A 27,835-nucleotide genomic window follows, 5' to 3' on the forward strand; every position below is an offset into this window, starting at 1 on the left:
CAGCGCTTCCCACCCCCTCCAGCCCCGGGCAGAGAAGCCCCAGCCCCGCGTGGCATCCCCCTGCTCGCAGACAGGGCTGGAAGAGGTGGGCAGATGCTGCAGGAAACGCACGGCCTCGGTGCCGGAGGAAAGAGTTGGTAGATTTTGCAAGGCAGCAGCGAGCAAGCCTGGGCTTTCTACAGGAAGCACTGCACTTACTCACCGGTCACATGGCGCCTCGCAGGAGGAAGGGTAAGCCCTGAGAATCTAGCAAGTTCCCGCAGGGACACTTTGTCAGCCTGAAATCCCTCCGTTTTTAATATTAACCATAGCAGGGCCGAGCCCACTCGCTCAGCAGGTGAGATGCTGTAACGCCATTTTTGCGTTAAATTGCGTTAAACGCACAAATTTGCACTCCGACACCTCCTGATTTAGGAAAGCTGACCTGAAATACTGCGGTTTCACCTTCCTGACCTCAGGGGGCTTGGTGCTGCTTGGGGGCAATTCTCTACCCCAAAACAGCCACAGCTTCCCAGGGAAAGGGCTGGATTTGGGTAGAGCACATCAGTCCTTCATGGTGATGGGAGGAAGCAGCAAAGCCAAGCACTCCCCGTGAGCTGAGACACCCTGCTGCAATGCACGGGAGGGGGGCACAGCCCAGGAGCTTCTCCTCCTTGCCCTCGGGCTGCCCTGAATACTCTCACCATCCCTTTTAGCCCCTCTCAGTGCACTCCGGGGCGTGATGAGCAGGTGCCAGCTCTTTCGGATGAGCTCGAAGCAGCTGGGGTGGAAGAGCCCGGCTTGCCTCAAGCCAGAGGTGTGCTTCCATCCCCACCCAAGGGTGCTCAGCCACCCTGTTCTCTCCTGGTGACGCTGACCCCAAAGAAACTCGGCTTCTCGTAGCCACCACCACGCACACACCGAGCACAGCAGCTTTTAATCAGCACGAAGGACGCTGCGACGACAGATTTTTTCCCACTTGGGTGCCAAAATTCGGTAGCGGCCCTGCTGTGGGCACCCAGCCTGTTGAAATTGTGCAGCCGTATTTCAGCACAAGGCCATTTCCCCTTGTGCAGGTGCCCAGCACCCTGCGGGAGAGGCCGCCTCCAGCAGGCTCCCAGGAGCCCTCCTTGGGCTCGCCCGTGGACATTTCACCCAGCACCAGGGCACGGGGCGAGATCCACTGGGGAAAAGGTGAGCAGGGAGCTGCGTGAGGCCGAAGGAGAGTCTCCATCATCACAGAGCAGCTTCCAGGTCCCTTTCAGGGGCTTTTTTCCACCTCTGCCCCACAGAAAAGCAGAGCCTGGACCACAGCTGAACCAAAAAGGTTTCACCCAGACCTCTCCAGAGCTGCCACAACCCCACACACACACAGCTCCAGCCGGGAGGGCACAGCTCAGCAGCGCCCAGCCCGCACCCTAAATCCCTGAGGCCCCGGTGCTGCCCTACAGGGCTGGCAGCAGGCGGGCACCCAGCCCGGGGTGGCCGTTCCCGAGCAGCCATCTGGGGCCGTGCGTGACTCGGCCCTGAGTCAGCGGCTCCGCAGGGCCCTGCCCCCGGCACACCCAGCCATGAAAAGGGCAGCGTGAGCCAGCTCCGGCCCGCTGCCGGGTTTTTTGCGAGGGTAATCCCGCTGCCGTGGCACGGCACCGCAGGTCAACCCCGTGTGGGACAGCTCCGATGCCACCACCCCGTCCCATCCCTGCCACCCCACGGGGACAGCTCGCGGTCCGCAGCCGCCACCGGGCAGGTTCCGAGCCCACCCGGGCACCCCGCAGGTAACAAAGATCCTACAAACGAGCTGTGGAGGAAAACTGAAAGTTTAATGCCTCTTTGCGAGCCTTCTCCTGCTGTCCCAGCTCAACGCCACCCCCCCAGCAGGTGGGGACACCCCGCTCCCCGTTTTACAGCCCCGTTATTACAGCTGCTCCAGCCACGGCTCTGCCTGGATGCTGCCAGCTGCGCTCTTCATCCCCGCCCTTCCTCATCCTCGGCTCTCAGAGGGGTGAGCCCGCAGGACGCCGCTGATCCCTCGGGTCCCTCGGGTGCACCTCGGTGACGAGAAGAGAGGGGCTGCATTCAACAGTTCTTCAACTGGCAGCTTTAGCTACTAGAAGAGGACATAAAGCTTGCCACTGAAGAACTGGTGCTGGGCAGCCAGGAGCAGGGCAGCAGGGCGGCAGCTGGGGAGGGAAGAAAGGCATCAGAAATGGGATCGACGGCGCAGGGATCCCGCCCAGCCCAGCCGCTCCCCACCTTCACCCACATCCCGGCGTCTCCCCACGCCCCAGGGGACAAGGAGGGGACATGGAAGCAGCTCTGAGCTCCCTCCATCCCTCCTCTCCCCCGCCCCAGGGCCCTGATCCATCACCTTCACTCAGGAATGGGGACATCCCAGGGTCTCCCCAAGCCCCTGGGGACACGGAAGGGACATGGAAGCAGCTCCAAGCTCCCTCCATCCCTGCTCTCCCCAATCCCAAAGCCCCAGCCCACCACCTTTGCTCAAGAGGGAGACATTCCCAGGTCTCCCCCAGCCCCAGGGGACACGGAGGCAGCTCCAAACTCCCCCCAGCCCTCCTTTCCCCCACCCCAGAGCCCTGATTCACCACCTTCGATTGGGGAGGGGACATCCCAGGGCCTCCCCCAACCCCATGGGACACAGAGGGGACACAGAGGCAGCTCCAAACACCCCCCAGCCCTCCTTTCCCCCACCCCAGGGCCCTGATCCATCACCTTCACTCTTGGGGGCACATCCCCGAGCCTCCCCAAACCCCAGAGGACACGGAGGGGACCCGGAGGCAGCTCGGATCTCCCCCTACCCCTCCCCTTTCCCGCAGCAGGACCTGGGGCACCCGCAGCCAGCCCCACACCACGCAGGAACCCGAGGCCAATTCCCGCTGGGAACCGAGCCACACAGAAACCCGCTCCCACCGCACCGGGGCTGCGAGGCCACCACGGGGGGGGGACACGGGGACGATAATGGGGACGGGGACAACGGGGACAACGGGGACAACGGGGGCAGCAGGTACAGGTTACGGCGTTCCCCGGCCTCTCACCTCAGGCATCCGCGCGCTGGCAGGGTCCCACCTGGCCGGGGGCCAGCCGCCGCCGCCTGCCAAGGAAGACACTTCGTCAGCCGCCGCCGCCGCCGAGGGGAATTTGGGGAGCGCAGGAGCCCTTCAACAACCCCCCCCATAAGCCCCGAGCCCCCCCTTTTCTCCCTTTCCCCCTCCCTTTTCTAATTTGGGGGAAAAAATCCCGTTTTCTGCCCTCCTAAAATCTCTCAGCGCCTCCCCAGCCCCAATTTTGGGGATTCCGCCGGCCCTCCCAAGCAGCCGGCTGAGATTTGGGGGAAAACGGCGTTAATTCGGGGTCGGGACCACCCCGGGGAACGCACCCCGCTGCCCCTCAGCATCCTCCCGCCGCCCCCCTTTTCCCCCCATCTTTAACCCCAAAAATAAGGGATTTGGGGCTCGAGGCTGAACCCCACGGGTGGGGGTGCCCCGGGGGGGGGTCCCAGTGGGGTCGGGGGGTGCTCACCGGGTTTTGGGGTGGTGGCGGAGGGGCCGGGGGGGGGGGGGCGGCGGGGCCCGGCGGGGAGATGCCGCACATTCCTGGCGTGCCGGGTCCATCTGCTCCGGATTCCAGCGCCGGTCCCGGCCCTGCTCCACCCCCGCCGGGGCCGTGAATCAGCACCGGGAAGGGGAAAACGGGGCGGAGGGGGGGGGGAGGATAAAAAGGGGAAAAAAAGAGGAAAAAAAGAGGGAAAAAAAGGAGAGGGAGGGAGGAAAGGAGGCCGGGACCGGGGTTACCGGGGAAGAGGCACCGAGACCGGGCTCCCCCAGCCCACCCCAACCCCCCCAGGAGCCGTGGGGAGCCCCGGGGGTGCTCGGGGCCCCCCCCCCGGTGCTGTGCCCGCCGTGGGGGTCCCCTCCCGGTTCTCCCCCCCCTCCTCCTCCCTCTGCCGGTAACCGGTGCCCCCCCCCCCTCTCCTCCCCATCCCCCTCCGTTCCCCGGGATGCTCCCGCTCCGTGCCCCCCAGGGCAAAGTCTGCCCCGCCCGGCCCCGTGCTGAAGGTCACCCCCGGGGGGGCCGGGCACAGCCCAGAGCGGCCCCGCCCGCCCCTTCCCGGTACCGGGCACAGCTCCCCGGTACCGACACCAGCACCGACACCCGCACCCCGCCCGTTAAACCCCACCGTGAGGGGGCTGCGGGGCGGCTCGGGACCGAGCTGGGCCCTCCCGGTGCCCCCCCGGTTCCCCCCCCGGTGCCCTCCCGGTTCCCCTTCACCCCCCCCATAGGGAAGGTGACCTTCCCGGTACGGCACCGGGAGCACCGGGGCTCCCTCAAAACCCAGCCCCGGGCGGGACCCACCTGAGTGCGAGCCGCTCCCGGCGCCCCCGCTCCCGGTGCCCCCGCTCCGGTTGGGTTCAGCCCCGACACCTCCCAACCCCCCCCCCCCCCCTCCCCTCCCGGCTCCGCCGCCGCCGCCGCCGCCTGGGCCGGGCCCGCGGAGCCATGACGCAGCCACCCACCGGCCACGCCCCCTCACCGCCCCGGCCACGCCCCCCTCTCCGCCCCCGCCCAATAGGCAGCCGGCTCTGCCCGCCGCTCGGCCAATCGCTGCGCACAGCCGGCTCCTCGCCCCGCCCACCCGGCTCGCGGGGTCGGTGCCGGCCGGCCCGGCAGTTGCCTAGGAAACAGGCCACGCCCTCCTCCTCCCCGCCTGCCCGCCGCAGGGCATGCTGGGAGTTGTAGTGCGGCGCGGTGTTCCCAGCATGCCCCGCGTGCTGTGAGTTGGCATTTTCCAGAGGGCGAAGAGGCGGCGGGGGAGGGGAGAGGGGAGCCGGGGGGGGCGGCTTAAAGGGCCCGGCGCCGCTCGGTCCCCGCGGGGCGCGGCGCTGCCTTGCCCCGGCCGCCCCCTCCCTGCGTGCCGGGGCGGCGCCTTTAAGGGCTGGCGCCGGCCGCTTCCCAGAAGTTGCCTCAAGTCGGCAGCCAATCACAAGTGAGCGCCGGGGGCCGCCAGCCAATGGGAGCGCGGCGGGGGCGGGGCGGCGCGAACCCGCCTGACCCCGCGGCTTGGCAGCACGGCGCGATGACTGGACAACTTCTTTAAAGGGGCCGCACCCCCACCCCTCACTGTGGGGCCACCCGAGCGGGCCGGGCCCTAGCGCCCGCCGCGACCCCGCTGGATACCTCGGAGCCTTCCCCCAGCCCCAGCCGCGGCCGCTGCCAGGCGCCGAGCCGGGTGCGGGGGGGAGCGGCGCGGCCCCTTTAAGGCCGCCCCCTGCCCTTCGCCCCAGTAACAGCTGATTGCCGCGCGCGGGGGGGCGGCGGGCCAATGAGCTGCCTGCACGTCCCGCCCACGTGACTCCCACGCGGCGCTGCCCGGCGGGAGCCTCCCGCCGCCTTAAAGGGGCCGCGCGGGGCTGGAGGGAGGAGGGGAACCGGCACCGGCTGCGGGGCTGCTCCCGGAGCCGGGGGCGGCCCCCGCGGGGCGGGAGGAGGCGGCGGGGCCCTGCGGGGCTCGGGGGGCGGCGGGGCCAGGCAGCGCCCGGCTGCTCCCATGGGGGCCGCACCCCCCTCGCCTCACACCGTTCCCCGGCACCCAGCGCACGGAGCCCCCTCAGGCGGCCGCTGAACACCCGCGGGGACCCCGGGGAGCGGCCTCACCCCTCGCCCCCCCCTCCTCTTTTATCACTCACCTCGGTGGGCCCCACGCGGGGGCCTCCCCTTGGCGCGCGGGGCCCCCTTTAAGGCCGGCTGCCTCGGCGGCGCGCCCGGCTCCAGCTGACAGCCCGGGGGCGCTGCTGACGTCACGGTGACCTCAGCCAATCGCGTCACGCCGCCCGCCTGCCCATATATGGACGGGCTCTTGCGCAACACCCCCCCCTTATAGCCCCCCCCCCTCCCGGTGTCCCCCCCCCTCTCCCCGCCCCCCCCCCCGGTGGCGGCCGCTGGGGGGAGCCCGGCCCCAGCCTGGGGGGGTGGGGGGGGGGGCACGGAGCCTTCCTCCCCCTCCTCCTCCTCCTCCTCCTCCTCCTCCTGGTCCTGCCCCCGCTGCGGGAGCTGCAGCAGCCCCGGGGGGGGCTCCCGGTTGATGTCCCGGGGCGGGGGGGGGTCCCGTTGTGCCCCGTTTTTTACCCCCCCCCCCCTCCATTATCCCGGCCGCATGTGACCGCCGTCACCTGACCAACATGGCCGGGGCCGCCCGCCGCCGCTGAGCCCGCTGCTGCCGCCAGGTAACGCCGGGAACGGCGGCAGCGGGGCCCCCCCCGGCCCTATAACCCCCCCCCCCCGGGCCCTATACCCCCCCCAGGCCCTATAACCCCCCCACACCCCATCCCCGTACCCCCCGCACCGGCCCCGTGGCCCCTTTCCCCCCGTGCATCCCCCCCCGGTCTCGTCTCGCCCCCCCCAGGATGGCGGAGCCCCCCCCCAGGGTTTGGGGTCCTTTGGGGTTTTTTGGGGTTCTTTGGGGTTCGGGGTTTGCCCCCCCCCGGTGCTGTCTCTCCCTGCTCGCCCCCAGCCCAAAGGGCCCCGGGGGTGCTCGGTGCTGTGGGCCCCCCCCCGTGCTCTCTGATACCGGCACTGCGGCTGCTGAGGGCCCCTTGTGCCCCCCCTACAGCCCCCTCCGGCCCCTCTCGGGCCCTTCTTGGCCCCCTCCATCCTTTCTGGGTTCCCTCCATCCCCATTTGGTTTCCCTCCATCCCTTCACAGCCCTTTCTATCCTCTCTCTGTCCCCTTTCATCCCCCCCGGTCCCCTTCCATCCCTTCTTGGCCCTCTGCATCCCCTCTCGGTCCCCCCTCACCCCCTCTCAGTCCCTTCCATCCCCTCTTGGTTCTCCTCCATCCCTTCTCAGTCCCCCTTCACCCCCTCTCAGTTCTCTCCATTCCCCCCCAGTCCCTTTCCATCCCTTCTTGGTCCCCCTCTGTCCCCTCTCTAGCTCCTTCCATCCCCTGTGTCCCCTCCATCCCCTCTCAGTCCCTTCCATCCCCTCTTGGTCCCTTCCATCTGTCCCCTTCCATCCCTTCTCAGTCCCTTCCGTCCCCTCTTGGTTCCCCTCCATCCCTTCCCTGTCTCCTTCCATCCACTGTGTCCCCTCCATCCCCTCTCAGTCCCTTCCATCCCCTCTTGGTTCCCCTCCATCCCTTCCCTGTCTCCTTCCATCCACTGTGTCCCCTCCATCCCTTCTTGGTCCCTCTCCATCCCCTCAGTCCCTTCCACCCCTCTTGGTCCCTTCCATCTGTCCCCTTCCATCCCTTCTTTGTCCCCTTCATCCCCTCTCAGCCCCCTCCATCCCTCCTCAACCCCTCCTCTTAGGCCGAGCCCCTCCAAGCACCTTGGAGAACAAGAGGGAACCGCGGGGGCTCTGGGGGCTCACCGGGACGATTTTGTGCTCCGTGGGGACGATGCCACGCGCTCCCCGTGCTCACCCCGAGCCCTTTTGGGGCTGCCTTCCCTCTCGCAGCAGGAGCCGCCATGGAGGCCTTCCTGCGGAGCGTGGAGAGGGACCTCAACATTGACCGCCGGCAGCTGGCGGCCGCCGCCGAGGGGACGCACGTCACGGCGCTGGTCCCCCAAAAATGGCTGGGCAGCCTGAAGGAGCGCCGCGTGCTGCCCGGCCTGTGCCCGCGACCCGAGGGGCTGAGCGAGGTGGAGGTGAGGACGTTCCTACAGCGCTCCGTGCAGAAGCTGCCGGCGGGCTGGACGCGGGTGGAGATCCACGGGTTGAGGAAGGAGCGCTTGGCACAGCCCCTCCGCGTCCCTCCCGTGGTTGTCGAGCCCCGAAACGGCGGCCCCGAGACGCTGCACGGCTTCATGCACCGCGTGGCCTCGCAGAATTACCGCAACCTCTGGGGCCGGGCTCACGGCCGCTACGTGCGGCCCTACCGGCACGCTCACGCGCCGCCCGCCGTGCTGGCCCTCGACGCTCTCCGGGCGGCCCTGCAGAAGGCGTACGGCTGCCCCGTCCTCCCGGTGGGGAAAAACGTGCCCGGAGCTTCCCCCGCTAAGGAGAGCGCGGCGAGGGGCAGCCCCTCCTGCCCCAACGTCCTGCAGGCCGAGGCGCTGCTGGAGTCGGCCGAGATGCTGTACGTCGTCTACCCCTACGTGCAGTACTGCCTGCACGACATCGTGACCTTCAGCCCGGCCAAGCTGACCAACAGCCACGCCAAAATCCTCTTCCTCCTCTTCCACGTGCTGCAGGCCATGAGGGCCTGTCACCAGGCGGGGCTGGCTTGCGGTGCCTTCTCCCTGCACGACGTGGCGGTGGATGAGAAGCTCTGCAGCCGGCTCCGGGTGAATTTCAGGGAGTACGAGGGGCCCGGGAAGGAGGAAGCCAACGTGGAGGCTGGGTTGGAGAGGCTGAGCGAGCAAAACGGCACCGGGGCACGAGAGGAGGCGGTGAGGTGCTCCACCTGCCAGAAGGAGCTCCGGGACCTGGTGTTGCAGTGGGTTCACGGGCGGGTGAGCAACTTCGACTACTTGATGCGTTTAAACAGCTTGGCTGGGAGGAGAATGGGAGACCCCAACTACCACCCGGTTCTCCCCTGGGTGGTGGACTTCACCACCAAAAACGGCAAGTTCAGGGACCTGAGGAAATCCAAATTCCGTCTCAACAAGGGGGACAAGCAGCTGGACTTCACCTACGAGATGACCAAGCAGGCGTTCGTGGCTGGCGGGTCAAGCGGGGAGCAGCTCCACGTCCCCCACCACATCTCCGACGTCCTCTCGGATATCACCTACTACGTGTACACGGCTCGGAGGACGCCCAAGTCGGTGCTGTGCTGCCACGTCAGGTCCCAGTGGGAGCCCAACGAGTACCCGGCCAGCATGGAGCGCATGCAGAGCTGGACCCCGGACGAGTGCATCCCGGAGTTTTATACCGACCCCTCCATCTTCCGATCCATCCACCCGGACATGCCCGACCTGGACGTGCCGTCGTGGTGCAGCTCCTACGAGGAGTTCATCGAAGTCCACCGCATGCTGCTGGAGAGCCGGGAGGTGTCTCAGGACCTCCACCACTGGATCGACCTCACTTTCGGGTACAAGCTGCTGGGGAAGGACGCCGTCAAGGAGAAGAACGTCTGCCTCCACCTGGTAGACAACCACACGCACCTGACCACCTACGGGGTGGTGCAGCTCTTCGATCAGCCGCACCCCAGGCGCATGGTGGGACCTGCCTACACGCCCGCCGAAGCTCCGGCCATCGCTCGGCCCCTGCTCCAGAACATCAGGGAGGCCGTGGTTTTGGAGGACATCCAGGGCCCGGTGACCGACGCAGTGAACGGGCTGGTCCTGGAGGCTACTCCCAGCGAAACCACCTGGGCCGGCGAGAAATCCGTCGGCGGTGAGGATGATTTAGAGCAAGGCACGGAGGCTCTGGATTCGATTTCTGCACCAGGCAGGGCTCCCGATCAGCCCTGCCCCGCCGTGCCTGCAGCACAGCCCGCCGCCCTCCCTGCTTATGCTGCTGAAGGCAAAGCCTCGGGGGTCCGGCCCCTCCGCCGGAGCAAGGCGGGTGCTGTGGATCAGGCCGACAGGGAGGAGGTGAAGATCTCCCTGCCCGAAGGCTTCAATCCTCTCCAGGCCTTGGAAGAGCTGGAGAAATTGGACAATTTCTTAGTGAAAGGCTTGAGCAGCGAGATGCAGCTGATGGAGCAGCCCTGGGAGGAGCCGCTGCTGGGTCTCTCGGACCTCTTCCAGCGGGACATGCAGGCGCTGGGCATTCTGGTGGCCGAGATCATCTTTGCGCCGAGGATTCGCCCCTCGAAGCCCGACGCGTCCCTGCTGGAGCGGTTCCTGATGGTGCGCAACCTGTGCCGCTACCACCCCAAGGAGATCCCGGCCCCGCTCCAGCACGTGCTGCACGTCCTGCTGCAGCTCAGCGTGCCCGTGGAGAAGCTTCTCAAGCCCAGGCTGGGCAAGGGCACGGTGCAGCTCTTTGAGTACAAACCCATCTCCCAGGGCCTGCCCCCGCCGTGTCCCACGCAGCTCCTCAGTCCCTTCAGCTCCATCGTCCCCTTCCCCACCTACTTCCCAGCCCTGCACAAGTTCATCTTCACCTACCAGGCGAAGAAGGTGGAGGATGAAGGTGAGGGCCGGGAGCTCGTTTTCCAGCTGTGGCAGCAGCTGGAGGGGATCCTTTCCGAAATCACTCCCGAAGGCTTGGAGATCCTCCTGCCCTTTGTATTGTCCCTGATGTCCGAGGAGAACACCGCTGTCTACGCGGCGTGGTATCTCTTTGAGCCTATCGCCAAATCCCTCGGCCCAAAGAACGCCAATAAATACCTGCTCAAGCCACTGATCGGCGCGTACGAGACCCCCTGCTACCGCCACGGCAGGTTCTACCTCTACACGGACTGCTTCGTGGCCCAGCTGATCGTGCGCCTGGGCTTGCAGTCCTTCCTCCTCAACCTGCTGCCCCACATCCTGCAGATCCTCGTCGGCATCGAGAGCTCGCGGGAGGAGAGCAAATCCCTCCTCGGCGCGGCCGAGGACGACGAGAGCGGAGGGGGCAGCCCGGTGTCGTGCGTGTTCGGGGAGGAGATCAAAATGGACGTGGAGCACGGCTCCGCCGCCCTCGACCTCCTCGACTACACCTCCGGCGTCAGCTTCCACGACCAGGCCTACCTGCCCGAGGGCGAGGATTTCCAGAGCGGTCTCTACGTCGGGGAGTCCCTGCAGCCGCAGGAGCAGGAGCTGCTGAGCCTGGGGAGGCTGAGCGACAAGAGCAGCGCCAGCGAGGTGTCGCTGGGCGAGGACAGAGCCGCCGACGGGGACTCGCAGAAGGACAAGAGCAGCCTCAAGTCCGTGGACAGCAGCCAGGACCTGAAGCAGAGCGAGGAGTCGGAGGAGGAGGAGGAGGAGCACGAGGACGAGGAGCACGAGGACGCAGCGGTCGAGGCGGAGCTGGCGGTGGCCGTGGATGCCGGCGCCGCTGGGGACGCTGGCGCCTCCGTGGATGTCACCCTGGCTGATGACAGCAGCGAGCCGGAGGATGGGGAGGGAGAGGAGCTGCCGGACCACTCGGATGACAAAGAGCAGAGCATACTCCTGGGTAAGGCCCCACTGGGGTTTGGGCTCTCTGCTGGGTGTGGCAAAAAAAAAACAGAAAAGCAGCGAGGGGGAGAAGGGGGGAGCCAGACCCGCCATGGAGAGGTGGATCCAGGTTTGGGGGTGTCTCTTGTCCCATCTCGGAGCCACCCTAAAAGGTCCGATCCCACTGAAGCGTGTGGACCTGGCACGGCTTTGGGGCTGCAGCAGGAGGCGTTTTGGGGTGAAAGCACGGCTTTCTGCAGTTTGCCAACAAACCAGAGACCCGGGGAGCCACCTGCGGGGCGGGCAGGGCTTGGGAAGCGCCGGGTGATAACTAATCTGTGCCTGGCCGGGCTGTGGCCTTGCGACTGTTTGTTGTTTCGCAGACACGGCCTGTAAGATGGTGAGGTGGCTCTCGGCCAAGCTGGGCCCCACCGTCACCTCCCGCTTCATCGCCAGGAACCTGCTCCGTCTGCTCACGTCCTGCTACGTGGGTAAGGTCTGCTCCTCACAGCCCGGGGTCCCCGGGGTGGGCTCTGCGGGGTGCCTCGCGGCTGGGGCTTAGCCTGCTGCTTCAGCTCGTGGTGTTGTCTCCGGGCAGGCCCCACCAGGCAGCAGTTTGTACCGAGCAGCGATGAGAACGGTCCCCTGAGCACGGGAAATATCTACCAGAAGCGGCCGGTGCTGGGAGATCAGGTGTCCAAGCCGGTGCTGGCCTGCCTGGTGCACGTGGCGTACCTGTACGGAGAGCCTGTCCTCACCTACCAGTACCTGCCCTACATCAGCTACCTGGTTAGTATCGCCTTCTCCTCCTCTTCTGGTCTGTGTCGGGGTGGGAGCTTTGTCCAGGTGGCCGAGGAGGGGAGAGGATGCACAGAAAATGCGCTCCAGCCTCCTTCGTGAGAGCTGTGCTCAGCTGAACTCCCCCTGGGGCAGCGAGGGCTGAGCAGATCTCAATGTCAGAGCGTGCAGGAGCCTTGGCTGGGAAGGGGCTGTGCTGGTGCAGCCAGGAGCAATGCCTTGACCCCCTGCCACGAGCTCCAGGCTGCTTCCAGCCCAGGGCACGGCTGTGCACATGGGATTTGCTGCCCAGCGAGCCCAGGCCCCGGCGGATCTGCACCGAGCTGCAGGCTGCCGCAGCCCTTCCTTCCCCATTTCGGCAGTGGGCTTTCCCCGTCAGACCTCTTGCAGAGAAAAATATTCTCTTCTGCTTTACGGGGCGAGCATGCTGAGATGGAGCTGTGACAACGGGCAGGCAGACTGTGGTGGGATCGCTGGGGCGAGTGATTTTACAGGGGATAGGCAGGGGAGGTGTCAAAGGAGTTTTTTTCATCCATATAAAAAAGCACTGGCAAGACTTCGAAACTTTTCATTTTGAAATTCTTAGCTGCATAGCAAGAAGAAAGTGTGTGTGTGTGATGCAGCTGGTTGAAAAACAAACCATTTGTCATCTTTTTTTTTTTTTTTGAATGGTTTAAGCAGGCTTATTTTTTCGCATCGCTCCTTTTTAGCGGTTAGAAACGCTCGGGCTACTGCTTGTTGTTCGAATGGAAAACCTCAATGGCTTTCGGATCCTTTCAACTCGCAGGGAAGGAGGCCACAGCTGCTCAGTTAAAGAAAACAAAACAAAAAAAAAAGCGCTGTCAGTTTTTCCAGCGTGGAAGGGGAGATTTTTAAGGGGGGGGGGGGGAAGGAGGAAAAAAATCCTGTGTTTTTCAGCAAAATCACTCTCCACCCAACTGCGCTCGCGGCTCCAGCTGTGCTGCTCTGCTGTGCTCAAGTTATTGCTCGGGGGTGATGGGGAGATGAACGCTCCTGTGAATAGCGTTTGGCAACCCGATATAACAGCACTGAAAGCAGAGGGGTCACAACTAGGATAAAGTCAGTCCTTCCCGGAGGATTTGGCAGCTATTTTGCGAGGGGAAGAGCCTCTGCGATGAGCTGGAAGATGGCAGGTGTACAAGAAGTGTAGTGGAAACCGGGAATTGTTTGCGGGTTTTGTTGTTGACTCTCTTCTCCTGGGCGTTTGGTTTGTCTAGGAGTTAGGAAAGAGAATCCAGACAAACCTTTTAGTCTTGCTGCTGGCACCGCGAGCTGCTTGGCGTTGCTGTAACCACCACGGGCACGACCTCAGCATAAAAGGATGCGCTCCTCTGCCTCGAGGAGCTGTTAGCAGCTGGGTTTCTCGAAGCTGGCAGGTTTGCCCAGGCTTTGTGCCTTGGATCTTTTCATGCAAGGACAGTTCCTCAGCAGCCTGCGCATCCAGGCGTGACGTGGCATGAGATGAAGGCGCTGGGTCTTGCTGCAAGACGCTCGACATAAGTTCCCCCTCCTCCTGCGCTGCCGAAGGATGCAGTGCCCAGGCTGGTGATGCTCTGGGCCAGTTCACGGTTGTCTGTCTCCCCTCTTGAGTTCCTCAGCCTCCAGGAGCGTTCTGCAGGGAGATGCCCTCCAGAAGACGTGTGCAATTTAGGGCTGTCTGCTCCTCTCCAGGCTCCTTCTTTCTCCTTCCACCTGTCCTTTGGTTCAGGCTCACCCCTCGAGCTCCAGACCTGCGTCGCTGCTCAGGTTCCTCTCCTGCAGGCTGTGGCTGGTGCTGGGCTTTGAGGCTGAGCTCAGGCAATCCTGGGATCACCCTCGATGTGTCCTGCTGGCCCCGGCACTGGAGGGACTCCTTTTGCAGGTCGCACCCGGCGGTGGGTCCGGCGGCGGGCGGCTGAACAGCAGGAAGGAAGCAGGGCTGCTGGCCGCGGTGACGCTGGCGCAGAAGATCGTGGTGTGCCTGTCGGACACCACGCTCATGGACATCCTCCCCAAAATCAGCCAGGAGGTGCTGCTGCCAGTGCTGGGCTTCCTCACTTCACTGGCCGTCGGGTAAGCGCTGCAGTAAGCGGTGTCTTCATCCACAGCTTGCACAACGCAAAATCTGGGGTGTGGAAGTGGTGCTGTGATGGTTTGATGAGTTTTGGGGATTGTGGGGCTGTGCCTTCCCAGGTGTGCACATCCTTGTGCTGGTCCAAACTGAGTGCGTAGAGCTTGTGTTGCTGGAGGCCTGATAATGCCTGAAAACATGATAAGACAGGAGGTGGGAAGCAGAGGAGGGGAAAAGGGGTATGTGTAGGACAAGCTGGTAAAATGGATGTCCTCTTCAGTTTCCCCAGCGGTGCCCAGGCCCGCATCGTCCTGTGCGTTAAGACAATCAGCCTCATTGCCTTGATCTGCCTGCGGATCGGGCAGGAGATGGTGCAGCAGCATCTGAGCGACACGGTGAGGAACTTCTTCGGGGCCTTCTCGCTGCTGCAGGAGCTGCAGGACCAGGTCAGTGATGTGCGAGGTGCTCCTGCCTTCAGCCCCGTGTGCAGCCACCGTAACGTGGGCACAGCTGCCTACACCAGCACCGGTGTCAGCAGCGCCCAGCCCAGGCTGTGTGTGTGTGTCATTACGTGGTGAAATCATCTGATTTGGGGAATTTCACTGTTTTCTCCTGTCCAGGGATTGACGGCGGAGTCGCTGAGCAGCTGCGAGGTGCCAGTGATGGAGGTGCCCCTCTCGGATGGGAAGCTGCTGGCCCTGGACCCGGCGGTGCTGATGGAGTTACAGAAGGTGTTTAACCCTGAGATGGCCTACATCACCTACATCCCCTTCTCTTGCTTGCTAGGTACGGCTTGGCTCCCTCCTCCTGGGCTTTGCGAGAGCTCCTCGCTCTGTGCATGCGTGTGCGACCTCAATTCAAGAGAAATCAGAGGGCAGAGGGCTGCTGGGGGAAACTCACAGCTTCTGCGTGGTGGCTTGGTCTGCTTGTGGTGTCGGGAACCCACTGGGACTTGAGGCTGCTTTGGCTGGGAACGGCGTGTTGGCTGCCTGGGGGGGCGTTGTGTTCGCGGCCCGGTGCTGCCCCCCCCGTTCTGTCACTGATGGTAGGGGATGAAGGCGAGGAAATCCCTTCCCTGGGAGCCGTGCTGTCTCTTTTCAGGCGATGTCATCCGCACGGTTGTGCCCAACTGCTTGCTGGTTGAGAAGCTGGCCAGCCTCTACCTGGAAAACGTGAACCCAAAGAGCCTGCAGGCGGTTAGCCTCGAGCAAGCGCCGAGCGCGGCGGGCTCGGACCAGGACACGCGAGGGCCCGAGCCGCCCCCCAGCCAGCAGGAGGACAGCCACTCGGGGACTTTCGGCAGCGTGCTGGTGGGGAACCGCATCCAGGTTCCTGTGGACACGCAGAGGGAAGGTCTGGGCTTGCTTCGCCTCGGTGCTGGCGCCGACGGCTTTATGCCGAGCTCGTCCAGCGAGGAAAACGCTCTGAAGCACGAGCTGCCTCGCAGCACCCACATGCTGTGCGGCAACTGGCTGGCCTACTGGCAGTACGAGATCGGGGTGAGCCAGCACGACCCCCGCTTCCACTTCCACCAGATCAAGCTGCAGAGTTTCTCAGGGCATTCGGGGGCCATCAAGTGCGTGGCGCCGCTGGGCAGCGAGGACTTCTTCCTCAGCGGCAGCAAGGACAAAACCGTCCGCCTCTGGCCCCTGTACAACTACGGGGACGGCACCAGCGAGGTGCCGCCGCGGTTCACCTACTCCGAGCACAAGAAGTCTGTCTTCTACGTGAGCCAGCTGGAGGCATCGCAGCACGTGGTGAGCTGCGACGGCACCGTGCACATCTGGGACCAGTTCACAGGTAGGGGCTGGGGGTGAACTGGTCCAGTCCTTAAAGACAGGAAGATTGATTATTGCGTGTTATATACTGAATATTACATAAAAATTTTGATGGATTTTGCTAAAAAACAGAGACTGGATATCTGCTGTGCAGCTTCTCCGTACGTTTACTGCTGTAAGTGACCTGTCGTGTTTTCACAGGCAAACTTCTCCGGACCTTTGACGAGTTAGACAACAAGGTCCCCATCACAGCTGTCACCACCATGCCACCTCCCTACCACAGCATCTCCGTGGCCAGCGCAGACTCCGTGCTGCGTTTCATTGACCACAGGAAGCCAGGCCTGCAGGTAGGGAGCCTGTTGCTTTGCAAGCCAGCCTCCTTCAGGCTTCCCCGTGGCTTCCATATGCTTAGTAACGCGATCCTGGCTGGTCCAAAGCCAGCTGAGATGACTCCACAGAAGCCGCAAGGTTTCCTGTCCCCTAAATTCCTAAATCCCCTGGACCTTTAGCCCCTTGGTAACTGGTCTCTCTCTCTTGCAGCATGAGTTTCGCCTGGCCAGTGGGGTGAGCGCCGGGCTCATCCGCTGCTTGGCTGTCAGCCCTAGCGGGCGCAGCGTCATGGCTGGCTTCTCCTCTGGTTTCATCGTGCTGCTGGACACCAGGACGGGACTCATCATGCGGGGGTGGCCTGCCCACGAGGGAGACATCCTGCAGATCAAGGTGAGAGGTTCAGCTGGGGGCAGCGGGGGGCTGCTCCGTGGGCCTTGCTGGTTTGTGGAGGGTGTGTGGAGCATCCTGACGTGCTGCTTGGCACAGCTCACCTGCTCCATCCTTCGGGCTTTCCTCCAGCCCTTGCTGTGTCCTTAAGGGGCTGCTCAGGCTCTCCTGCCCCGTGGTTTGTGCCACAGGCAGATGCTCTCAGTTCAACCTGTGCTGAACAGAGATCAGCCCTCCCAAGATCTGTGACGGGGCAGGGAGTAGCCACAAGTCCTGTGAAGAGGCGAATATGTTGCTTCTCCTCAGGGCTGTCAGCCCCTCTTGGAGAGTGTCGCTCTAATGAGTAACTCTTGTCCATATTTACCCATCCCCAGGGAGCAGCAATGGGGCTCCAGTGTCCTCGACCCAAACGCAGGTTAAGCAAAGTTCACTAGGGTGGGTTGTTTACCCTCTCACTAGCTCTGCTAATAAGCTCTCCAGGCTTAGCAGTGTTTCCTACTGAGAGCTCCCCAATTCCTTGTCCATGAGAAGGAAAATAACTTGGCGGGTGGTTTCGCAGAGAGGGGAGACCACATGAAAATCTTTTTACCCACTGCAGTAGAAAGAGATGATGAATGAGTTGAGTATCAGCAGCTTGTTAAGAAGAGAGGCAGCCCATCTCTTGGACACTCTGAGTGGTGCTGGAGGAGTTCAGCAGCTACCTGAGAGTCCTGTAGCTTGTGGTGTCCACCTGGACACCTTGTGAATACTGCTCAGTACTCTCAGCTGCTTGGAAATGTCTGGGGCTCTCCTAGGGGATTGCACTGAGACCGTTGGACTGTTGGCAGCTACCTGCTGGTAGCTTTTCCAGCATTTCCAGGGTGGGTTTGGGAATCTTTACCGCAACAGTGTTGGTTCACTGGTGCTTCATCTCCACCAGGCTGCAGAGGGCAATGTGCTGATCAGCTCCTCTTCGGATCATTCCCTGACCGTCTGGAAGGAACTGGAGCAGAAACCTTTGCACCACTACAAATCCGCATCCGAACCCATCCACGCGTTCGACCTCTACGGCAACGAAGTGGTCACGGGCACCGTGGCCAACAAGATCGGTGTCTACTCCATGCTGGAGTCCTCAGCCCTGCCCATCAGCACGACCAAGCTGAGCTCGGAGAATTTCCGGGGTACTCTGACCAGCCTGGCGGTGCTGCCCACAAAATGCCACCTCCTGCTGGGCTCGGACAACGGCGTGATACGCCTCCTGGCATAGCAGCCCCAGCCCAGGAGCTTGTGGCCGTCCCACAGCTCCGGTTTGTAGAGCTGAAAGCCGGCAGCGCCGCTCTCAGAAGAGGCAGGGTTAGGTGTTCCTGAACGGACGGTGCAGGGGGGAGGTGTACTTGTCGGTGAGCACTTGGTAAAGCATCTCTAACCTCTTTCTCTATCTTTAAAAAAAAAAAAAAAAAGAAAAAAAAAAGAAAAAAGCCATAACTGAGAAACCTCCACTGCTGCTGGGAGAAGTACTGGGTGTTGTAGGTCACTGTCACCCCTGCAGAGAGGCCTGGAGCTTTCTGTACCACGTGTGCCTGATCCCCAGGGGACTGTGAGTTGCCCTCCAGAGAAATGTGGACCACGGGTGTCCTCCTTCCTTCCATTAGGGGGTAAGAGGTAGCCCTCGACACGAATACAACAGTTTAGCTGACACGAATAGAAGTTTAGCTACTGCCATCTGCACGTACCCTGCGCACTCCACCCCGACCAACTGAACGGTCTTACTGGGATAGGGTAGGTGGGCACTGCTGCCTGGTGCCAGGCTTATCCTCCTCCTCTGGTCTGTGGGTTTGAGGCCCAGAGGATGCATTCTGTTAACTTGAGGTTCTGCTGCCCAAGTGGGAGCCTGTTTGGGAGGAGGAGAGGTTAACTGGAGCACTCCTGTTGCCTTACTGGTCTCAGTGCCAGGTAGGAAGGCAGGTCAGCCGAGGCAGGAGCCTCGTGTCTGCTCCACGGGTTCATTTGGGAATGAGCTGCTGCAGAGGGATTGTTTGGGATGTGACCCTGGGTAGAGGCCAGAACGAGGTGCTTCCAGCAGGGATTTTGATTCTGGAGTAGAAAGGTGGGGACGGATTGTTGCTGGTTCCTGCCCCGGCAGCACTGCATCCCGTAATTACCAGCGGGGTGAGGAGTGCTGCGTGCTGTGCGTTGGCAGAGGTTCTCAAGCAATTCCCTTTCTCATCCTCTCTCCTCTCCTTTGTGCTGGTGACTCCTGGAGAAGACAGAGCAGCAGAAGGGTGCTCAGTTCTGCCCCTTCTCACAACCCAGCACGGTCCCCTTCTGGCCTCCCCTTTGGGGCAGCACTGTTTGCTCCCACTCCTCTGTAACCCAAAGGTGAGGAGAACGCTCTTTGACCCGGCAGCAGGAGCAGTTGCCTCACTTCTCTTCCAGCGCTTTTCCCATCCATCCTTCAGCCTAAGTCAGAGCCAGTATTGGGGGAATGGGAAGCTCTTGGGCAGAGGAGGAGCCTGCTGTGAGTTGTCCTGGAAGGGGAAAGGGCTTCCCCCAGCTGCCAGTCCCTCCGAGCCAGGGAGCTGGGCAGGCTGCCCTCCGCTTCCAGGAGGGTTGGGGAGCTGAGCGCTTGGTCCTGGCTATCCTGACCCAAGGGGAGCTCTCAGTCCCGCGTTGCCTATTAACCATTTGCAATAGATGTAAATATTTACTTCTAATAAACTCTTTGAAAGAGACGTGCAGAAGTGTCTGGGGGAGTGCTCGGTGCCGGGCTGGGTGCGCTGGGGGGCCCGGGTGGCTCGGTGTGTTGGCTGCAGCTCTGCACTCAGGCACCACTCGTGGTCCTGGACCTGGATGCTGCGAAGATGCCCTGGCCCTAAGGTTGGACTGCTGCACAGGGCTTGGATCTGCTTTCCGAGAGGAAGAAGCTCCCTGTGTTGCAGTGCTACGTCCCGAGGGAGTTTTGGGTTGCAGAGCATGGCTCCAGCTCCGTTCCCACTGCCTGGGGTGAGTTTGGAAACCGTGAGCTGGCACGGGGGAAGGATGACTGCAACTGCTGCAATCCTTAGGAACAGTCAGGCTGAGGACGTGGCTGTATCCCATGCTGGGAAGCATCACTTATTTCTGCATGCAGCACAAAACGGGACAGCACTGCTGGAGTTCTGCCTGTCCCCGGGACTTTTCCTCCATCCCTGAGCAGTGCCTGTGCTGCGGGGCCAGCTGCTGCCAGGGCTCTGGTTCCTGCTGTGCCCCGGGGAGGCAGCAGCTGCTCTCAGATGCCCAGCCTGCATGGTCCATGGCCACGGGGCCCTGGGCACCTGCTCGCTGTTAAAATCTGTGCCTGGTGCTCGCTGCAGCCGGGCTGCGGGGAGGAAACAGCTGAGGCTTCCCGCAAAGAGAATTCCCAAACCAGAGAGAGCCCCGTGGCAGTAAATACCAAGCCCTACGTTGTCACTGGAGTTATGAATAAAAGGGTGCATTCCCAGCACAGGGAGTGCATGGAAAGCAGAGCCACTGCCCAGACAGCTGACTTCTCCCACCTGCAGAAATAAAGTTTCAGAGCTGGTAAACTCAAGGTTAACGCTGTTTTGAAGGTGCAGCAGCACAAAGCGTCTCCCCATCTCCAGATACACCCCAGACTCACTCTTCTGCCCCAAACAAATGTTTAACCGGATGCTGTAAGTCAATATTTGCTTGCCAAATTCCCAAACAGGGGGGTGGTGCTGAAGGTCGCTCTCGGTGGGTCGGAGGGCTGGGCAAGAGGCTGTGCCCCACGCAGAGCCATCGGCTGGGCCAAAGCAGGTGCCAGCTCCAACGTGGACACCAACAACAGGTAAGGGGCAGGCAGAGGAGGATTTGATGAGAAACGGGGGCATTTCCAAGGAGCAATAGTGCTTTCCTGGGAGAGGGTGTAAACTGGCAGGGAGTTAAAGGACAGCTCCCCCTGTCCTGTACTGGAACTGAAGCTCAGGGGTGGGAGAGGCCGGGTTTGCCGGCAAAGGGGGAAGGCAAGTGCTGGGAAGGGGAGGACTCTCTATTCCCGGACAAATTGCTGATAAATTGCGCTGCTATCGTGCTTCCTACCTGCAAATTCCCTCCCAGGCAGCACTTGCTGAGTGCCCGTGGCCCCACAGAGGCAGGTGGGTATCCCTTATCCGAAGAGCTGGGGCACAGCTGACAAAAGGACGCCGTGCCCACACCTCGGTGCTGTGCACAGGGAAGGAGCAGAGGCTTCTTGTCTTCTTCCAGAGGCACAATGTGTGTAGGGCTGATTAGGGAAACACCATTTGCAATCCAGATGAACGAGGGTGTTGGGGTCAGAAATGCAGTTTCCAAGCAGGAAAGTGTCGTGCAAGAGCCTGGCTGTGGTTACAGCCCTGCTCCGCCACCGGTCCCCTGTTCCTCTCTGATTTCTCTGCCTTGGCGTTGGAGCCAGGAGTCCTGTGTTGTTTCTTTGCAGCATTGTTCATCTCCCTACTGCTTTCTGCAAGCTCCTGCGCCAACCTGTTTGGCCAGGTTGATAATTTTCTCCCTGTAGACCTGAATAAGCTCGGCTTGCTGCTGCCAGGCAGCTGGAAATAACTCCTCTCTCAGCTGGTCCTTCTGTTCCAGAAATATGGTGTTGCTCTGGGGGCTGCTGCTGCTCTGCCTATCTGCTCTGCACACTCAGCTACGGGTAAGTCGCTCCCCTCCCGTGGTTTTGGGGCCTCTCCTGGCCAGCCAAAAGGGCAAAGGCAGCGAGGTTGGGCTCCAGCCTCTGGGGCAAATACTGCCTGATGTTTCTGTGTGAGCTGTGGAGGACATTGCTCCCCTGCTACGGCGTTAGCTTGTGCCCCAGTGCAGGAAGGTTTCTGATCTACCTTTCCCTATCTAAAATGTTGGTGGATGTTCCCATTACTCAAGGGAATTTCTGTAGAAAATCTTTAGAAACTTGGCTTCAGTTGTATTTAGTGACCATGACATTCAGGGGTTAATAGGACATTGTTTTATAACTTTTTTTCCCCCTCTGTTTTAAATCTGGATCCCTTTCAGATCTGAGATTGCAAAACCGACTAAAGAATACATTATTTCATACCCTTCTTACCCAGTCCCTCTCTAAACAAACCCAGCAGCATTTGCAGCCTCTCCCAGCTCCTGCTCATGTCCACATCACCTCTGTGGCTGCCACTGTCCCCATTTCTGCATCCTAAAGCCCCTGCTACAGCCACACGAGCACCTCAGGACTACCACAGCCACACTGCTGCTGGCTTCTGACCTGACCCCACGGGAATGTGTTAGGAGTAGGGGCGGAGAAGACCGACTGGAAATTCAGAGGAAATTTGTCTGGGACCTGACTTTGCTGTTTTCCTTTCCAGCTCCCTTTGGCTCAGGCCAGTGAGCAACAGCGCCTGTCCTTAGACAAGATTGTGAACCTGAAGGTAAGCAGCCACTGGTCCCATCCCAGGGGCTTGCTCTTACACTGTGTGCTTGCAGCAGTTTTCCAGGGTGAGTCCAGGCAGTGCAAGAAGTCCATTTCGTGCTGATTTCCCTCCCTGTCTCACCTGCTGCTGCTGCCGTTGTGTTGGATGCTCCAGCCCAGGTAGCTGGGCAGCAGGGAGTAAATGTCAGTAGCTGATTGTGCAAGGACTGGCAGGTGAATTGTTTCTCTTCTGACTGCCAAGGGAGGGTGAAGAAAACAACTAGATGTGAGGGTGAGAAGGAGAGAGGCTCGTGGCTGAGCAGCAGAGGAATGTCATCCAAATGCTGGTGAGAACAGGGAGATCTGAGGCAAAAGCACATGTTTAAGGCCCTGCAAATATAAGGACAATAGCAGCAGTGCTACAGGCTAAAGCTTAGACAAGTGGAAAATGAGGATTTTGGAAAGAAAAGCAATGGAATAAAACAGACGAGTCAAGAGGAGGCAGATGCCTGGAGGAGGATCTGAGCCAGAACGGATCAAGGCTGTGACAGCAGCAGAGGGTGCTGACCGATGCACGAGGCAGATCCGCAGTCCCAAAATATGTGAGGGGAGGAGGTGAAATCAAGGTTGAGGAGGATGGATCCACGAACAGCGAAGGCACGGGGCAGGTGCTGAGCAGGTGGCGGCTCCTGGCCCTGCAGCAGGTCATGTACCAGGCAGAGGGGGAACCGCTGCAAGCCCCCGACTCAAGGCCATTTTCCTGGCATAAAAACATTCTGGCTTCCAATCTTACGGAGGTGCCGTGAACCTCAAGGTTAAACCATAAATCGGAGCAAGGCCACCACGAGAGCAGAGAAATCAGAGTTTTTCTCAGCCCAAACCCACCAGGGAGGCAGTACTCCTGCTCTCCCACTGCTCTACCCTTCTCGTTTCTCCCCAGGACCTGAAAGGAGATGGAGAGGTAGCGTCTGCTCTGCCGGGAGCTGGCCCAGCCCTGCCGGATGCGAAGCTGTCAGACACCTGGGAGGAGACCTACGGACCCACGCCACCTTCCCCCATCACCCCAGAAGGAATCAAGAATGATGAGAGCCCTGAAGATACGGCCAGAGCTGGGGCTGGGAACTGTCACGGAGAGGAACCGGCTGGGGAAGTCCTCTCTTCTGAAGAGGATGGAGAGGATGAAGACAACCAAAGCTGTGACATAACCTGGAAGAAGAGCCAGAGGCTAGCAAGCGGGCTGATGAAATTCAGCATCGATCTCCTGAGAGAGGTCCAGCAGGAGAACGACAGAAGCAACGTGATCCTGTCTCCCCTCAGCATCGCCCTCGCCTTGTCCCACCTGGCACTGGGTAAATTCCGTGCTACAAAACCAGTCTTCTCCTTTCCATGCACCCCCTCCTGAAGGCACCAGGAGCCAGCATGCAAAACGCTGCACTTTCCACTTAAACCCACTCCTGCAGCTTTAATTAGGGTCTATTACAATTAAAGCTGCTCTCTGTGGCCTGTGTTGAGGTTCCTCCTCTCCCATTTCTCCAGCATCTTTTGTAAGGCACCCTATTTTTCTAAAAGGAGGCAGCGAGAGTAATATCCCTCTTTTCCACTACATGGGCATGAACTAATAGGAATTTGCCTTTGCTTTAGGAGCAGCAAACCAGACCGAGAAGCACCTGCTGGAGGTGATGCACCTGGAATCCGTGCCCTGTCTCCAACACCTGCTGAGCGCCCTTCGCCGAAGGCTGGCAGAAGCCACGCTCAGCCTTGCGTCGCGGGTGTACCTGCAGAAAGGTGAGAGCTGGCTCAGGTGCTCCCTAGGGAGGTGGGATAAAACTCCCAGGGTGACAGAGAGAGAGATGGAAGCGTGCTGCTGTACTGGGGACGTGTTTCTGTCTCCCTAAGTGCTTCCCCTGGGGAGCGTCATGCCTACCGAGCACGTTTTTTCAAGGCATGGTGACTTCCTATGGAATTCTTCCTCTCTGCTAGGATTGGAGGTGAAAGAGAAGTTCCTGGAGGATTCAGAGAAATTCTATGGGGCAAAGCCTGTCAGCCTTTCTGGGAGCAGTGAGGATGACCTCGAGGCCATAAACCAGTGGGTAAAGGAGGCAACTAACGGGCAAATACCCACCTTCCTGCAGCAGCTCCCTGGAAACACGGTGATGCTCTTGCTCAATGCAATCCATTTCCATGGTGAGCTCCACAGGTCTTACTTTTCAAGCCTGATCATCTCGAGGAATAGTTAGAAATCTAGTTAGAAATCTAGTTTTCTGCCAACGCTGTAGTTGAATGGCATCTCTTTTTATTGCTTCCTGCTAGTCAATCTGCTTGTTCTTTTCTTGTGCATCTGCTGTTCCTCTTGCTTTGATTTCTTTACAGTAATGATTCCCAACTCTTTCACATGTGCTAAAAACGTTGCTTGACTGTAGAGGCAGGATACAGCAGGTGGAACCTGTGGTATTTTTGCATCCTGGTTCAGGATCCCAGACAGCAGCACATCACTGCTCATCTTAACCAAAGCAGGTCACACGCAGCCCGCTGCACACCAACCATACAGCTTGCAGGCAGCTTCTGTGGCTTTATTTCTGACTACAGCGCAGTGGTCAGGCACGGCTTCCTCTTTTAACTCCCCGAGAGCTGTGCATCAAAGACCAAATGCTTCCAGGGTAAATCTGCAAATATTTTTAGCTTGGTTTTGGAGCACCCGTTTCACTGTACACAACGCTTTTCATTTTTTCAAAGCATTTCACAAGCATACATGGCTTTATCTTCATAGCCTTCGGTAATCTCCCACGCTGAGGCATGAGGATTAATCCCAGGTCCTTTTGTTATCCCTTAGTCCCTCTCTGGAAGATAAGGGCTTCCTGTTGTCAGGGTTCCTCCAGCCTTTGTACCGATTTCACTGCATTTCTACTGGCCTGGTCTCTATCTGCCTTGTCTGAGAACTCGTGATAGGAGCGTCAGCAAGGCAGTTTGTGTTTTCCTACCCAAAAGTAACTTCACTGAATTCCCAACTTTTATTTTGATAGGGTTTTGGAGGAATAAGTTTGATGCTGCCTTCACTTCACCAGATGTATTCCACCTCGATGATGATTTTGTGGTCTCAGTTGAGATGATGAAAGCCCAGAGGTACTCCCTGAGCTGGTTTTCACTGGAGTCCCACGACGTTCAGGTAGGGCTCCCTAAAAGTACTGAAGGTTTTGATTGGAATTTCTTCGTACTATTTTATTTCACTGACTGCAAATGTTCTCTTCAAAATACAAATGCTTTTTAACAAGAATAGCACACACAGTTTTAATAAGCATCCTTTGTCCTTGCTTCAAGCAAGAATGTTGAACTTTTGCTCTCAGTCTCTTGGAAAAAAACACAGCTATTCCTAGTAAGTGAAAATGAATATAAATTAATATAACTTTAAAGCTCTAAGTTAAAACGAATGAGAAAATGTGGAAAGCAGTTCCCTTAAACACTGCACTGTTGGAATCCTTCAGGAACCAGCTACTGCAAGTCTGGGTACAATGTTTATACATGTAAGCTTCCACCCTGCCATGTTTAATCTTTACCAGTCAGTGGCTAAATACTAAAATCCGATGCCGTTATTCCAACAAGCTTTCTCCCCAAAAGAACTCAGGCACCTTCCCAACAGGTTGTTTTTGTCCTACAGCTATACTGGCTGTGTAGACAAATCAGAAAAAGAATACACTAAAAATGTGTTTTTCTCGACTTTCCTTCTATAAATTCTTCTGGTTGGTTTTCTTTCCAGGTGGCCAAGTTTCCCTTTAAGGGTAACGTGAGTTTTGTGGTCATTGTACCGAACCAGTACAGCTGGAACGCCACTCACGTGCTGGAGAGCTTCCCTTACATACAGCTATGCAGGCTTTTCCCCGAAGAGGTGCCCACCACGGTGAAGATACCCAAAATGAAATTGGATTACCAGCTGGAACTCAACAACGTTCTCAGTCAAATGGGTAAGGCTCTAACAGGATTTGGGCAGAATAAGCGAATCTGATCAATCTGTATGGCATCTGTTCACTAGCACTAAAAACTACCAGCCTTGTTTCGAAAGCTGTGCCTCACAGCTTTGCTCCAGATAACATCCAAATCCCTTCGTTTCTTATTCCTCTCCTCTTCCTTACTCTCTGCTTGCTTAGCACCAACTGTTTTGCTCTAATGAGATGATGCTATAGGAAAGGCAGCTTTCTCACTTCCTCAAAACCTTTATGAGCTCTTCCTATTCCCCTATTTGTAGCCAAGACCGGCTTCCCGCTGTGTGCAACTTTCTTTGTCATTTAAAATGGTGCAGGACTTATAAATTGACGAGAGAATGCAGATCACAAAACCTGGAATTGAGAGCTTATTGAAATTAAACACTATCCACTGAATCTCTAGAGGAGAATAAATTAAGTTTACTTTTTTGTAAATTGCTTAAAAAAAATCTCCTCTGTAAAACTGTTTCCAGCCTAACAGGAAAGAGACTTCAGACTTGCTGTTGCTTTTTAAGGAAGGCCTTAAGTTCTGACACCACTGCTCTAAAAGAGGTGGACAAGCATGTAAAAAATGCTCTGGTTTTGGCACCCTCAGCTCTTCGTACTGCAAGGGACTGGAGAACCTGGTTGGACTGCAGCTTTTATTGTGGTTGCCTTCCAGTCCTCCAGTCCTCAATGCTGGACAACGTGCGTAACAAGGAATCAGGGAACTTCTTTTAGAATTCAATTTTTGAGGAAAATTGCAGTTGGTGGCACCAAATGGGAAAGGCTAATTTAAGTTTCATTTCTCCGTAGGCCTCCAGGAGCTGTTCACAAACCCAAACCTCCAGAAGATCTCAGATGAGTCTCTTTTTGTATCCAGTATCCAACATCAGTCCAGCCTGGAGCTCAAAGAAGACGGGGTGGAAGGATCTGCTGCTACCAGCGTTGTGATATCACGCTCGCTCTCAGCCTTCAACCTGGACCGGCCCTTTCTCTTCATCATCTTTGAAGAAGAAATGGGCATCCCACTTTTTATAGGCAGTGTCCAGAACCCTAACCCCAACGCTGCTCCCCAGCTAAAAGAGCCACGGCGCTCACCTGCTGCAAAAGATGACAAGGAGTACCCCATGCCCAAATAAGAGAGGAGCAGAGCCTAAGCAACCTGGGACTGCCACCTGGCCCTCTGGACCTGCTAAGAGGGGCCTCCTGTCACTGGAGACCTCCCTTCGAGGCCACAGAAGGCAATTCCTTGCTTGTTTTCCTTTACAGATCCCTAGAGACCGGCCCTGGGATATCCCATTCCAGCCCTGAGAAGCTTTTTCTGGCTGAGGTTCCCCTCTGTTGACCCTGAAAAGCTTGCTCTGCCTCTCAGGCCTGGAAGGGAGGCTTCCTTGTCCCCAGACTCTTATTAGAGTCCTTATTAAGCTCTTATTAGAGTCCCCCATAGCCCGGAATTATCATTAGCATCTGGCAGCTTGGACAGCAGCCAGGGATATTAATATGGCTCTTCCTTCCGCAGTTCCTGTGAACATGCATTCCTCAAAGTGTTCCTCTAAAAACTATCTGTGCCCACCTAGAAAATGACCTCTAAATCAACTGGAGTAGCACCCAGTTGTCTGCCCTGGGATGAGGCAGAGCCCTTTCAGACATTGCCTTTTCCCCGCTCCTTGGCTGTTGGGGTCTACAGCGAGGGAAACCCCTTTGGATCCTTACCTCCAGTCCTTCTCCTGAGAAATTCTAGGTTCTTGAATAATGCTAGATTTTTCATGGCTTATTTTATAAAGCATTTTTTTTTTAGTAATTTTTATGTTGGCAGAATAATAAAGAGTAAAGCAGAAGATGTTTGCTTAAGGTGTTACATTGAAAGACCAAACTGAGAATGGAAGTAGGCAACCAACTTGAATAACTACAAAGATTAGGAGAAAAAAAAAAAAAACTTCGGGCATTAAAGACACAAAGATAGGAGGGGATTTGCAAAGGACCAGCTGCTTGCTATACCTTGTCACAGATGCTAATGGGGAGTCCAATAAGCTTTGGGCACCTCACTTGCAGAGTTAGTTTGCAAAAAGCGTTTGACTCACTTGTTCAGCGCTGCCTTTGTGAAAAGAGCAGAATTCC

General features: G+C 59.1%; 3 protein-coding genes across 8 annotated transcripts; 2 read left to right on the top strand and 1 right to left on the bottom strand.

Annotated features, from left to right (window-relative positions):
• Positions 1-1,781: 1,781 nt before the first annotated feature.
• LOC311421502 (uncharacterized protein) lies at positions 1,782-6,370 on the bottom strand (the record flags this gene model as incomplete). Its single annotated transcript, XM_084493445.1, has 5 exons — positions 1,782-2,162; positions 3,036-3,091; positions 3,520-3,641; positions 5,685-5,853; positions 6,332-6,370. The coding sequence occupies 5 exons, from the start codon at positions 6,368-6,370 to the stop codon at positions 2,090-2,092; spliced, it is 459 nt and encodes a 152-aa protein (XP_084349571.1). The 3' UTR covers positions 1,782-2,089.
• WDR81 (WD repeat domain 81) lies at positions 5,984-19,098 on the top strand. Of its 2 annotated transcripts, none has more exons than XM_084493180.1 (11): positions 5,984-6,221; positions 7,452-11,042; positions 11,407-11,514; positions 11,622-11,812; positions 13,704-13,894; positions 14,173-14,338; positions 14,513-14,678; positions 14,994-15,692; positions 15,872-16,017; positions 16,211-16,390; positions 17,307-19,098. In XM_084493180.1, exons 2-11 carry the CDS (start codon positions 7,463-7,465, stop codon positions 17,631-17,633), a joined length of 5,754 nt encoding a protein of 1,917 aa, XP_084349306.1. In that variant the 5' UTR covers positions 5,984-6,221; positions 7,452-7,462; the 3' UTR covers positions 17,634-19,098. The 2 variants fall into 2 exon arrangements, with proteins under 2 accessions (XP_084349306.1, XP_084349307.1); XM_084493181.1 differs by having other exon boundaries at positions 7,455-11,042.
• On the top strand, positions 18,852-27,555 carry SERPINF2 (serpin family F member 2; the record flags this gene model as incomplete). Of its 5 annotated transcripts, XM_084493184.1 has the most annotated exons (10): positions 18,852-19,369; positions 20,076-20,195; positions 20,975-21,038; positions 21,718-21,780; positions 22,702-23,110; positions 23,403-23,546; positions 23,742-23,945; positions 24,782-24,924; positions 25,513-25,717; positions 26,531-27,555. In XM_084493184.1, the coding sequence occupies 10 exons, from the start codon at positions 18,852-18,854 to the stop codon at positions 26,854-26,856; spliced, it is 2,196 nt and encodes a 731-aa protein (XP_084349310.1). In that variant the 3' UTR covers positions 26,857-27,555. The 5 variants fall into 5 exon arrangements, with proteins under 5 accessions (XP_084349310.1, XP_084349309.1, XP_084349311.1 ...); XM_084493183.1 differs by lacking the exon at positions 18,852-19,369 and having other exon boundaries at positions 20,145-20,195; positions 20,957-21,038; XM_084493185.1 differs by lacking the exon at positions 18,852-19,369 and having other exon boundaries at positions 20,179-20,195; positions 20,901-21,038.
• Between the last annotated feature and the right edge of the window lie 280 nt (positions 27,556-27,835).

The sequence above is a fragment of the Aythya ferina genome (genome assembly GCF_964211825.1).
Source record: "Aythya ferina genome assembly, chromosome: 19".
NCBI lineage: Eukaryota > Metazoa > Chordata > Aves > Anseriformes > Anatidae > Aythya > Aythya ferina.

Bases quoted from the DNA above. Each gene is read 5' to 3' on its own strand.
- WDR81 (XM_084493180.1), top strand. From the start codon at position 7,463: ATGGAGGCCTTCCTGCGGAGCGTGGAGAGGGACCTCAACATTGACCGC. The intron at 13,895-14,172 runs GTAAGCGCTGCA...TGTCCTCTTCAG, and splicing joins CTCACTTCACTGGCCGTCGG to TTTCCCCAGCGGTGCCCAGG. The intron at 14,679-14,993 runs GTACGGCTTGGC...GTCTCTTTTCAG, and splicing joins CCCCTTCTCTTGCTTGCTAG to GCGATGTCATCCGCACGGTT.